Source organism: Hippocampus zosterae, chromosome 1 (genome assembly GCF_025434085.1).
Source record: "Hippocampus zosterae strain Florida chromosome 1, ASM2543408v3, whole genome shotgun sequence".
NCBI classification, from domain to species: domain Eukaryota; kingdom Metazoa; phylum Chordata; class Actinopteri; order Syngnathiformes; family Syngnathidae; genus Hippocampus; species Hippocampus zosterae.
Genome location: NC_067451.1, coordinates 12,225,424 through 12,237,922, shown reverse-complemented (window position 1 = coordinate 12,237,922; position 12,499 = coordinate 12,225,424). Strand labels below are relative to the sequence as shown.

Sequence of the window (12,499 nt, the reverse complement as noted above, 5' to 3'; positions counted from 1 at the left end):
GCTGCAAATCAAAAGAAACAATGTGGAGAAAAAAAAGGAAGTATGAGTGTGCGCAAAGAAGACAGCATACATAAATATGGTATGAATCAATCTGCTCTGAAACTCAAACAAAATGTAGTCATAATAATTTGTAGACATGAACTACAGTCTTGGAGTCGATGGAATCAATGAATGCAAATCTGACGCCAGCGACTCGTCTCAGCTTGACAAAGAGTTTCTTGTGTCGCTTTCTGTCGATTGTCTGCATCCATAGTCACTCGGTTCTGTGAGCAGACAATAGTTTTTACAATGAGAAATCTCAAAACACACCAAAAGCTCAAATACATTGACCACGTTCCAAATAGGGCGTTTGGTACGATATGTAACAATTAAACAAAAGAATTATAGAAGCTTGAACAACTTGCAACTTCTACAATGAATATGTAATGGTACAATTAAAAAGACAAGATCAGCTCAAAGTGCTAAATAGTATCTGTGAAAACCCCCTTTTTCAAGAAGAGGCGAGAAAGGCATCCGTTTTATCAACCTTGAAATTATCACCCAGATTTGTTTTCATCACCTCTGAGGTTATGTATCGATTGGCATTCTTTTCTTTGTTAATGGTCAGAATTATGCTTAAATGATTCATCAAATCTCCATGAACTTTGTGGAGGGTTGGTGCTGGTGCACGGGCAGAGAAAAGTGTTTTGTCGGATTGGGATCAAGTTGGATCTGGATTTGAACAGTATACAGGGAAATTTGCAGTCTACAGCAACTAACTGGGGCGGGGGAAGAAAAAAACAAACTGTTTCATTGCACAAAATAAATGTTTCAGAAGTGCTTGTTTTGTTAATTGAGTCATGCATGAACTTGAAGATCAAATGCAGCCATTTGCAGGAGATGAGTTGATATGAAGGTAAAAATAAGCAAAACATTTGGGGGTCTGATCCAAATTAGGAATGTTCAGTTTTCAATGCTTTGTACTCCACCCAGTTGACCCGATTCCATTTCGCTTTCTCCGACTCAGGTGGTTGTGTCAACGACGGTGAGCGTGGAGGGTCACGTGCTAGCAGTGTCCGACAACATGTTTGTGCACAACAACTCCAAACACGGGCGCAGAGCTCGAAGACTGGACCCGTCGGAGGGAACGCAGTCCTACCTGGAACACGGTAGTAAAATCAGCAACATAATATCAGACTTCTTTGTCTCGGTTCTCCCCTTCCCTTCCCGTCGACACTCCTCATCCCCTCCTTACTGTCTTGTCTCAATCCCCCCCTCCCCACCCTCCCGTCTTTCTTGTTACTCGTGTTTCTCACTTTTTTGTCTCTTGCATTGTTTCTAGATTGTGCTAAGAGAGGAGAAAGTGATAGCTAGTGAGTCTCTTGTCTGTCCCTGGTGGCTTGCTCCCCTCAGGTCTCTGCCTCGAGGCCTTCTACTCCGTCTCGCATAAGCACTATGTGTCGTATGAGGTCTGTTCTGCTTAAAGCCAACACTGGCTTTATTTCCTCGGAGAGCCGCTTTTATCCCGCAGCCCTCCATCACTCCCTTTCCCTCAGGTTTTTAAACACACCCATGCACAATGCGCTTGCACTGTCAGACCAAAACCTTTAATACTTCATAATGACATGTGCACATGATTTAGGGAGCATGCACCGATTCCCAAATCTCTAATCCAGTTATTTTCTCATTTCTATTTCCTAGAGATTAAATAAGAGAAACATATTTCTTTTTCTCTTTGAGGAAAGTCAACCTCGGGCATGATAATCCACCCCCCCCCCCCCCAAAAAAAAAAGATTTACATGATGGCCTGTGGTAGATAGCATTAGGGTCGAATGCTATGGTTAAGTATTTTCAATGACTATTCTCCGGAGGTGCTGCGCACCACTTGGCCTGGCCTCCGAGCCGATTCGGAACGTTTTCGCAAAGACAAGACATACTGGAGTCATCATGAAGGGCTTGGCTCTGACAAAGAAAAAAACAGTACGGCACACCACGCGAACAGATGTTCCCTGTGTCAGAGAGATTTGTTTGGGAATTTCCTCCCTGTGATTTTCTATTCTCCCGATGATGGGGGGTGAGAAGGCGCAACAACAGGAGTGAAGGAAGACAAGAGAGGAGAGGGGAAGCAGCAGCCGTGACATGAGGAAGGAGCAAGAGTGCTTGATGGTACAAAGAAAAGATGAAATGCAAAGCAAGGAGACATCATGCTCTCCTTTGGGTTTTTTTTTTGTTTTTTGTTTTTTTTTTCCTTCACTTTTCATCCACCGCCGTGTTGAGAGTATGTGAAGCATACACAACTTTGGGGGGGCTCATTTCAGGCGATAATAGATAACAGTGCATAGAGTTGAACAGATGGCACAGAGGAACACCCCAAAGTATAATCCTATCACATGGATTCATGTTCCACCATCTGGTTAATCCAAACACACACACACACACACACACACACACATCCGCACATGCATGGAGCGCACATAATATCAACGGCTGTGAAAAGAAGGCATCTTAGGCCGTGATTAGAGCCACAGATTGCCGCTTGCTGAATGGTGATCTCTGCAGGCGTATCGGCAGGCAAAATATCATTCCGGCTTGTTGGGGAGGATCAACAGAGCACAGAGAGTTAGGCCAACAGCAAAGGCTGGGCTGCGGGTGAAAAAAGTCGGCCTAGTCTAAAGTGGATTACGTCGCTTTGCGGAATTACAGCATGTCCGACAAGCAAAAGAAAGAGGTTCAGCTTGTATAAACAAACATTTTCCCCGGGTTGTTCTTTTCTTCAATCACATCCCGCAATCTCTAAATCCATAATACCAGCGGATAAGGTCATGAAGAAGAGTGGAGCGCTCATTATTGAAAATATGGTTTGTTGTTGTTATTCTCTGTGTGTTTAGTGAAGAAGTCCTAAACAGCTTGTGAAAGGCATTACGAAAAGACCCGAACCGTAATAACTGCATGCGACCGTGCGCCGACTGGCCGAGCACCGAGACAAACACGTGCAGGAAGCAAGATAGCCGAGCAAGTGCTAAGTGTTTGCTTAATGAGGGCAGTGTATTCCGAGGGCGGCGCTAATGTTGGGTCGGCCCCGCTCCCCGGTCGCGTGGCCTTTGATCAGACACTCAGCGCACCTGACATTTACACGCCTTTGCGCTTTGCTACGTGTCATAAAACAAGCACACCGCCGCTGCCCTCACACACGGGGCAGGGGTGATGTTTAATAACGGGGTGCGTATAATCACCCTGATTAGTATTCCTCGCTTGCTCTCAACCCCTGGGATAGAAGAGATGAGCGGAGCAGGTAGTGTGTGCGCGTGTGGGTGTGAGCGCGTGTGTGCGAAAATGGAAAAAATTACACGTGTCATATCCATAAAGGTCTTTGCAGCGGTGCCAGTAGCAAAGACCTTTATGGGCTTGTCTTTAGGTTACTTAACATCTCATCTTTTTCTGTCCCTTAATCTTTGCAGCAACCCCCAGCATCAAAGCCATTAGCCCCAGTGAAGGCTGGACCACAGGAGGCGCTACAGTCATCATCATCGGAGACAACTTCTTTGACGGGCTGCAGGTCATTTTTGGCACCATGCTGGTTTGGAGTGAGGTTCGTCACCCTATAGTCACTCGAAAGGCATATACAGCACTTTTCATAAGTCTATAGCCACCATCACATCGGTGCTCCTTGGCTCCCTTATGTTTAATTGGAACTCTAGGCCTAGCTGAATGTGAAAACTCCACACGGGAAGGCCGATGCCAAGGTTGGAATCCTGATTCTCAGAATTGTGACGCAGACATGATAACCACTCCTTCACCATGCTGTATTAACGAATGGAATTACTGATATGCGTTTTTATCCTTGGATCGCATCCCCCCAACCCCCAACAGCATATGCCCCTCCATATGCATAGTGTATCATTAAAGATGAACATGTCAACAATCTCTCGGTTAACTTATAAAGCAGCGTGTTGGAAACAAGTGCCCTGCGTGGTATCTAAGATGAATGTACATTCTGTTCGATTCTCATCTTTTACGGGAAAGAACATTGTAGCAGGCACTGACGTGAACTTTCCACAATGTTATGAGCATCTTTCGTTTTATTTATATTCTGAGGAGTGACTTCACTTCACTCTATTTCTCAATAGCAATGTTAAAATGTTGCTTTCAACTCCAGTTACACGTGCTTTGCTAGTCAGTGCCCTCCAGGGATTGTGCAAAGAGCAAAGGTCAAATATGCCGCTTTCTGTATTCTCCAATCTCGTGAAATATTTAGGTGCTGTTTTGTTGGGAAGAGGTGGTTGTCAGATATGCAAATAATCATGGCACGCATTATCTGATGTAAAATAATGATTCCTTAAATTTGGATTTTCTAGATAAATGCACTTGAATTACAGGCTGGATGTTCCGTTTTATTTTTTATTATTTTTTTTCAATTGAAGTCCTATATTATTTCGAAAATGTATCCTAACCAGGGCTGCTAATAATTATGGATGGCAGTTTGCCTGCAATATTGTACTATTGAGTGAATCAATGCCTCTGGGCACTATTTTCAGAAAATGCAGCATTTGCTGTGCTAATATGCCAAAATGAAGAAGGTAGTAGTGGATTTTAGCACAATAATCTGTTTATCAATCGGAACGTTTAGAGTTTATTGTGTGCGCATTATGAGGCCCCTCATTCATCCTAACTTGATGGAAACAAGTCACATTACTCTACATTCGCTTTGTCAAACGAATTTTAAAAGTTTGAACGATTTCAAGCCACACTTCATCTCAGTCTTGACAATAAAAAAGTCAATATATTTGGTCTGCAAGATGACACAGTAATCACTGATTTATCCCTGATTGACAAATGATCAGATGAAGAAGATATACCGTACGTATTGAGTATGAGAATGCATCCCAAGCACATAATGTCACTCTATTGGTGTCTCCGTGGGGGTGAACAAAAATGAATCACCACCTTGAGATTTGCTGCAGTGGATAACAAAGTTACTGTCAAGTATTAAACAATAACTGTCAAAACAAGTCCCAGGTTTCCAGCTAAGCGACAAGCCCCCCACACAGAGCTACATAGACTTGGCACTCTTGAATATAGATAATGTAACGATCCGTCTATTCGACCGTTGAAATAATTAGAGAAATAAATCAAGGTAAATCAAATAGGAAAGTCTACCCATTAAAGCTGAAAAGTTCCGTAAAATATTTCACCCTAGTTATTCTGTTTTCTCAAGGCCAAAGTGCATGAAAAATCTTTTATTCAATTATGTTTTTAAAGTACCATGTTTTTTTTTGGTATGAATTTGGCCCAAGGCTCATTGTCGAAGCACATCCCAGTGCACGCACGTGTTGCAACCTTGAATCTGACGCTAGCAGCACAATACACAAGGCCAAGCGTTACTGCAACAAAACAAAGCCCAATGGGCTTCTGCCCCAAAATTTTGGCCTGCAGTTTGTTTAAGAAGGCTGTGTTTGTGTGTAAAAACAAACTAGGAATAGTGAAGATCTGATAACAAACAAAACAAACATTTACGATAAGCAGCAAGCACAAGTAGGATAATATACACCAATCGGCCAGTGGGTACTTTATATACATATACTATGTATACTGAAAAAAAAATAATTCCTGCAAAAATAAAAAAACATCAACTAATCATTCAAAGGAATGTGAGCGGCTTCCAAGCCTTTTGTTTTTCTTATTGTCATCTCACATTTTTGTCAACCACCTGAATGCTCAGCTCTCAGTTGATCTTTTGCGAAATTTGTATCGAAGGAGCATACACACGGTGCTGTATGAATCACTTTGCAAGGAGCATCTGCCACATAACAAAAATGTAAATGCAGTCCATGTGAGAAATTGAAGGTCAGCGAGCGGCACAGCGAAACAGCTTTCTCTTTAGTAAAAGAATTATTCTATAAAAAGCTCCTATATTATCGCGCTGGAACGTGAGTGGGGGGTCAGACAATGGCAGAATGAAAGCCTAGTTAAGTGAGCAATAAAAGAGACAGTTTGAACAACACACATGCACATACACATGCATCGCACGCTGGCAGGAGCGCTGAGAGCTTTTGAGCGCCGCTAGCTTTGAGTGCTAGTTCGACACAGGATGCGGAAAACGAGCACTCAGTGAGGTCTCATCTGTGTTTTGTCTTGTTGCCGCTTTTCTCCTTCAAAGAGCCTTCAGCACACGGGCGCACGCACGCACGCGCGCATGCCAATTGGGCCCATCAGCCACACTAAGTGAGCCTCTTAAAGACACCGCGGCGCTTTAATGTAAGCTAACGGCAGCTAGACAGCCAACGCTGACAGACACCGAGACAAGGGGGCATCGAGGATGAGCATATCATGCGTTTACTTATGCAGTGAGAGTTTTTTTTCTCCTTAATCACATACACATAACTACCTTTGAAGTCCTCTGTAAAGATCCTTGTCAGCAACCATAACCATCTCTAGCATGACATCGCTCGGGCTTTGTCAACTCACCTCAGGCCTTAAGAGCAAACTGATTTCGAGGTCATGTGTAAAACTAAAAAGAACGATACGATCATAAAGAAAAAAGCTTAATCAGAAGGAAGGCTTTTTTGGGGTGTGATTCTTAAATGATCAAAATATCTGGAAATATCTATTGTTATGTTTTACAGTAGCGCTCAGATGTTTGCATGTCATTTTACTAAACTTCAAACACACGCGTGTAAATGATCATGGTGGAAGGAGCTCTCAAAAGAAGGGCCCGCATCACAGTGTAGATCTGTGATCACCCTGATCAATTTTGCATCTTCTGTCCATGGGGGTCCTTAGAAATGCACTTTGTAGGCTTTGACCTACTTGCGTCGACTTGAGCCATTTCTTCTTCTGTCATGTCAAGGACTGCACCTCTTGGGACTCTTGTGACCTTTTGTAAAATAGTGTCATATTGAAATGCAAGTTGCTCCAATTCACGCAATTAATGCACATTCTGCCTCCCCCGTAGCTGATTACCCCGCACGCCATCCGAGTGCAGACTCCACCCAGACACATCCCCGGAGTGGTGGAGGTCACACTGTCCTACAAATCCAAACAGTTCTGCAAAGGCACACCTGGACGTTTCATCTACACAGGTATGACCAAAGCACCAATCGCTCTTTTGGTTTATAGTGGAATTGAATAGGGATCTGCTAGCCAAGAGTACCATGCAACTTTGCTCCTTAATATAGGTTCTGACCCCCAAAAAAGGTTGTGCCGCAAAGTTGGTGAAGGTATAGCGGTGATTCATTTTGTTGAATTCATTGTGAAAAATAAATGCATTAGCATAACTAAGTGTCACGCAGTAGCAAAACTGACACAGCATGGAAGGAATGTGTTTGCTGTCTTTTATGAAGCAAGTGAAGGTCAAGGGAAGGGTTAACCTTTTGATTAGTGGGATTATTGAGGTTTAACCCTGTCGAAGGCGGGATACAGCGGGAGGGCGATCCATATAGAGAGCGTGGTTTCTGATGGAGAGAATAGCAGGAGTGTTACATCAGAATGTATCGGTGTAGATTTATTGCCGCCCGGTTGAAAAGAGCGGCGCAGAGAGTGAATGTGAAGCAGTGATTAACCGACGCGTGGACACAAGTCTCTGGGGAGAATGTGAATCACATAAATCTGTCTGTAATCTCAACTACTGATGGATTTAGCATGTAAGCCCCTGCTGGAAGTGCCAACATTTGACAAAATCACATTTGTGTGAACGCGCTGGCTGCGTGGCTGGCATGCGTTTGAATGTCTTTTAATTACTGTGCATTGACAGGATCCATGTCCGTGTTTGCAAACTTGTGGCAAAGGCGGCAATTGGCTTCCTGAGCTAGCATATATGTGTGAAGGTAGTCTGGGCGCACACAAGCACATTGACACTAACTGCATTACTAAGACAGAGGGCAGATGGGTGGGCAGACTTTGCCATGCCAGAGCTGTCCAACAGACCTCAACTTTGCCAAGCCTAGAAATGTGTGTGTGTGAGTGTGTGTGTGTGTGAGTGTGAGTGTTCGCGCGCGCAGCCTTTTATTGTGCCAGACATGTGGGAAACGTATGCATAAACATCCCATCTTTTCCCAGCCCTCCACTCTTTCACCTTGTCACATTCACTTATTCAAAACTTGCCCCTGTGAATGAATTCATCCCTCCTCTGCCTCTTGGCTTCTGCATTGGCGCATTGAAGAATCTCAACAGGTGAGATTTAGCAGAGGTCATCCACTGGGAGCTTAACACATACACACACACGCACGCACACACACACACACACACGCATACACGGACACACACACACACACACACCGGCAGTGATGCTACTTGCCAAGAACTGGCAGCTTCACAGTGATACAGTCAACTGTGTCAAGGCAGAGATCCCACTCCGCTCTTTGCCCTCTTCACAGTCTGCACTCTCAGAGGGCACTTGTATCCGCCTACCCAGCTTTACGAGAATGATAGGCAAACCATTTGGAGGAACAAAGCAATTGATGAGAGGAGAGAGAGAGCTGGATGAGAACAGGAGGATGCTGGGGAGAGATGCTGGATTACCGTGGGCCATGTTGCCCTCCTGGGTCTGTTTGGCACCAGTTTGAGCCCAGTTGCCAGTGGGTACTAATCATGGAGGATTGGCAGCACGGCGTGGCAGCTGGCAGCGCGCGCATCCGCACACGCCGCCGCCACCACAGTTCCCCGCTCGCAGACGCACACATACGCTCGTATATCGCATGCGCACGCACACATGCGCACCCTGAATTACATTGGGGACAGCTGGCACTGCTAATCAACTTCTGCTGAGGAGAGGAAAGCGAGCAGCACACAGACCTAATTAAGTCAACACTACCCAATCCTGCTGCTCCTGCTATTTTGCAAAAACGCACACACACACACGCACGCACACACACACACACACACACACACACACACACACACACACACACTCTCCCTCCATCAACCATAAGCTTGCTCTCTTAGTCCTGCTCTTGGTGCTCATTGGCACTTCAGAAGAACCGGCGTGTGACCGCACAAACACAAACATTCCGCACAGTCGAAGTCCAGGACGGAGGGGACTTTATGCTGGAGAAGAGATTGGGAGAGAAGCCATTACTGTAATGTGTTCTCCACTGTCTCTGAGGACTCCTTCGCCATTAGACTTCAGAAAGCTCCAATTAGACTCATCAAAAGCAATTAAGCTCTCCACTGATAAGAATAAAAGAATTTTTTTTCATTCTCTGCTCTTCTACTGTCTTTTTATCCCCTTATCCCTTCTCTGCCCTCTGCCTTACCCACCTCTGAGGCTTCGATTCCACCCTAATGTCGCTCTCTCTCTCTCTCTTATTATCAGGTCATTGCTTACCACCGCAGCCCCCCCACCCCCCAGCCCCACCCTCCTCTCCACTCTGTATAAATGCATTGCATGTTTGGCTGTGTCTCACCTTTAACCGGATTGCTGTCTTTAGAACATTCATCAGCGAAGCGCTCGCTTTTCTTTTCCCCATGCAATATAAGGCGGTAATAATAATGCGTGTCAGAGGGGCCCTTGTTCGTGCGTGTGGCACAGAGGTGCCGGCCACAGATTGAGAAAATTGATGAATCGCCCTTGTCGTTCAAAAGGCAATACCTCCCTCCTCAGTATGCAGCCTTGTCTGCCTAGTGCTTCCACTCCAGTATGTGCTGATATTAAAAGGCCCTGCTTGCTCACATTAAGGCTGCCGCCGCATGCAGCAGAAGGGCATCCGCACACACGCACGGACAAACATTAGGGGTAGTCTTTCCGTGCTCGCTGGATATTATAGGCGTGTGGGAAACATCATTCAGGAGCAGGCAGAGTGAGGGGGAAAGACACAAGTCATGAACCGAATTTAAACCAGATGAGATGATGAGTGACATCTCCATTCACATTTGCTCCCGGCATCCAATTTAGTTTTAAGAGCAGAAAAGTTGTCTGCTTATTTGACCAAATCCAGACAACGGGGCGACGCAAAAGGTGAGGTTTCAGGAAAAGCTGCTTGCATGGACATCATTTCCAAGCTTCTGATTTTACAATGACATTTGAAATCATCGTGACGGATGAATACGTTGCAAACTGTTTGTAAAAAAACGCGAAGCGAACACTCGCACAATCTAATCAGAGTTGCATTCTCATCAGAATCAGAATCATCTTTATTGGCCAAGTATGTAGAACACACAAGGAATTTGTCTCCGGTATAACACTCTTTTTCTGTCATTGTGAACCGTGACTGACTGGCAAAGGTCCAGGGCGGGCTCCACCTACTCATGACCGTGAACAGGAAAAGAGACATAGAAAATGGATGGATGGCTCTACGTGGAGCATTGGCTTATTCCATATAAGAGCGAAGCAAAATATACAGTAGGACCGAGCTGTTAGTTTGAGTGAGTGCAGTCCCACACCACCGCAAACTACACCCGCACTACTAAACGTATTACCTCGTCGTCAATGTCAATCAAAACCGAGAATCATTGTATGTGTTGCGGGAGAATGTTTGATCCTTGCTCTTGTACGGGATCTCATTAAATAGTGCAGGTGCCAATGCAGGCACCCATCAATAATGCCTGTGCAAAAGGCAACATAATGAGAGTGGAAAATCCTCTGGCTGCCTTTCCACCCAAACAGAGACTCCCAGATATACTCCTCATTCATATGCACACGCGATACAAGCAGCGCATTCGCACACATCCCCGACACTCAACTGCAGCATGTAGTCATCTGGCAATAAAAGTGGGGTGTGAGCATGAGGAGATCAATTACTTGTCTTGCTCCTATTTGTGAATGCTGTCTTTTATTGAGCTTGGGTGGAGGCCTGCTGTTGATTAAAACGGCTGGCCTCCAGCTGGAGACAGAGGGCCAGCTGAGATAGCGCCACACGCTCGCAATCACGCCATCTTAACTGCAAGGAAATTCACACCTCTATTTGAGATTGAGATTCATTTTCTGCACCATGTGGCTTGTCTTTCCCTCTTTAGCATGCTCAGTTCTTATTACACTAGCATCTGCTCCATGATGATGATGTAAATGAATTTGGAATGTAGGTTGTTTCATACCCCGCTGAAATGAGCAGCGCGCACCGAGGGAAACGATTCCTTGTGTTTTGTTGTCTCTTAATTCAAGCGCGCACTTTTCATCCATACTTTCAGAATTTGCATTCTTCCACTGAGGATCTGTGCTGTCGAACTGTCGACATGCACTTTTTTTTTTTGCAACAGATAATTAGAGCTTAGGTTGTAGTAGCTTCCACACCTCAATTGATTTGTAGAATCTTTTAGCAGCCCTCCACCCCGCCTCCTGCCATTCTCCCCCTTGCTTTAAGAGCAAAATGCTCCACTCGTCTGTTTTCTCTGTATGAATTTCCAGCCATGCATTAGTCTCCCTGACATTTTCAAGCAATGCTTTATTTAGCTTGTCGGATTCTCCAAATAAACGCAATCTCAGGGGTTATGGAAAAATGGATAAAAATTAGATTGTAGGGTATTGATCTGGAGTAGAGGGTGGGGAGGTGTGCGCGTAGTGGTGGGTGAGCAGGAGGGGGCAGCTCTCATCTGTGTGTAGGGGGGTGAGGGGGAGAAATGAAGCCGTAATTCAGGGCTATTGAACCCCCTGCCACTGGCGGCATCGATCGCCAAGCAGCGCTTATGAGATCACACCTGAGCACTGGAGACTGTAGAAGGGAGGGGGGCTGAGTTGCAAGAGGGGGCAGGGGGTACGAATGAGTTGAGAGGGAGAAAGACAGCGAGACGCAATGCTGTGATATGATCAGCTCCTATAAAACCTACCGTCGGAGGACCTGAGAAGGCGCTAACACCCAACCTCAGAGCCAATTAGCTCACCCTGCAAGTACACGCTCACCCGGCCCCACGAGTTGTGACACTGGACTGGTGAGCTGGTGTACTTGCCCCTCCTCGTCCTTCATCTTTTCCTCCTCCACTCTCAGTAACAACCGACGATGTGACCTCTCAATTATCGTCCTCCACCTCCTGGAACCCACAACCCTCCTGCCTCCCATTTTGTCCTCCCCTCCAGTACGTACCTCCATCTCTCCATCCCACCTCTTGTCTTCCTCCCCGCTTCCTCTTAGCCGCTCACCCCTTAGGTCCGTCTCCCCCTGCGGCTCTGCGGGTTATTATAGTGAAATATGAAGCGGCGTAGATTCTAAGCTTCATGAAATTTCCATGAGCATTGATCTGATCTGATGCGGGTGATTGCTAGGTGAATCCCTCCAGTCCAGGGCTGTTGCTCATCTATTCATTTATTTATGGCATTTATGTTTTACTGACTTTGATTTGCTGTTCTGCACAGCGACAGCTGAAGATTATAAATATACCTGTACAGGAGAGTGTGCCGTGAATCTCAGAGTGCACCTGCCTGCTCGCGTTCTCCAGTTGTATTCTTCTTGAGTTTTCTTCCAGCATTAATTCCCAATGTGAAATGGGAGGTATCGAAAAAAGATGTATGAGTCAAAAATTTACAAAGAGACCAGGTAGAGCTGATTGTGCGTTACTCTTCTCTTTTATGGTCCTTGAAAACTAGCAGAGAATG

At 45.3% G+C, this 12,499-nt stretch overlaps 1 protein-coding gene across 5 annotated transcripts in view; it reads left to right on the top strand.

Moving 5' to 3' along the window:
- ebf1a (EBF transcription factor 1a) overlaps positions 1 to 12,499 on the top strand; it is a 64,125-nt gene that overhangs the window by 31,877 nt on the left and 19,749 nt on the right. For all 5 annotated transcript variants that reach the window (XM_052047346.1, XM_052047420.1, XM_052047496.1 and 2 more), the window contains exons 8-10: positions 1,007 to 1,148; positions 3,438 to 3,568; positions 6,932 to 7,058. In XM_052047346.1, coding sequence (XP_051903306.1) covers positions 1,007 to 1,148; positions 3,438 to 3,568; positions 6,932 to 7,058 — 400 coding nt within the window. The remainder of the gene's footprint in view (positions 1 to 1,006; positions 1,149 to 3,437; positions 3,569 to 6,931; positions 7,059 to 12,499) is intronic.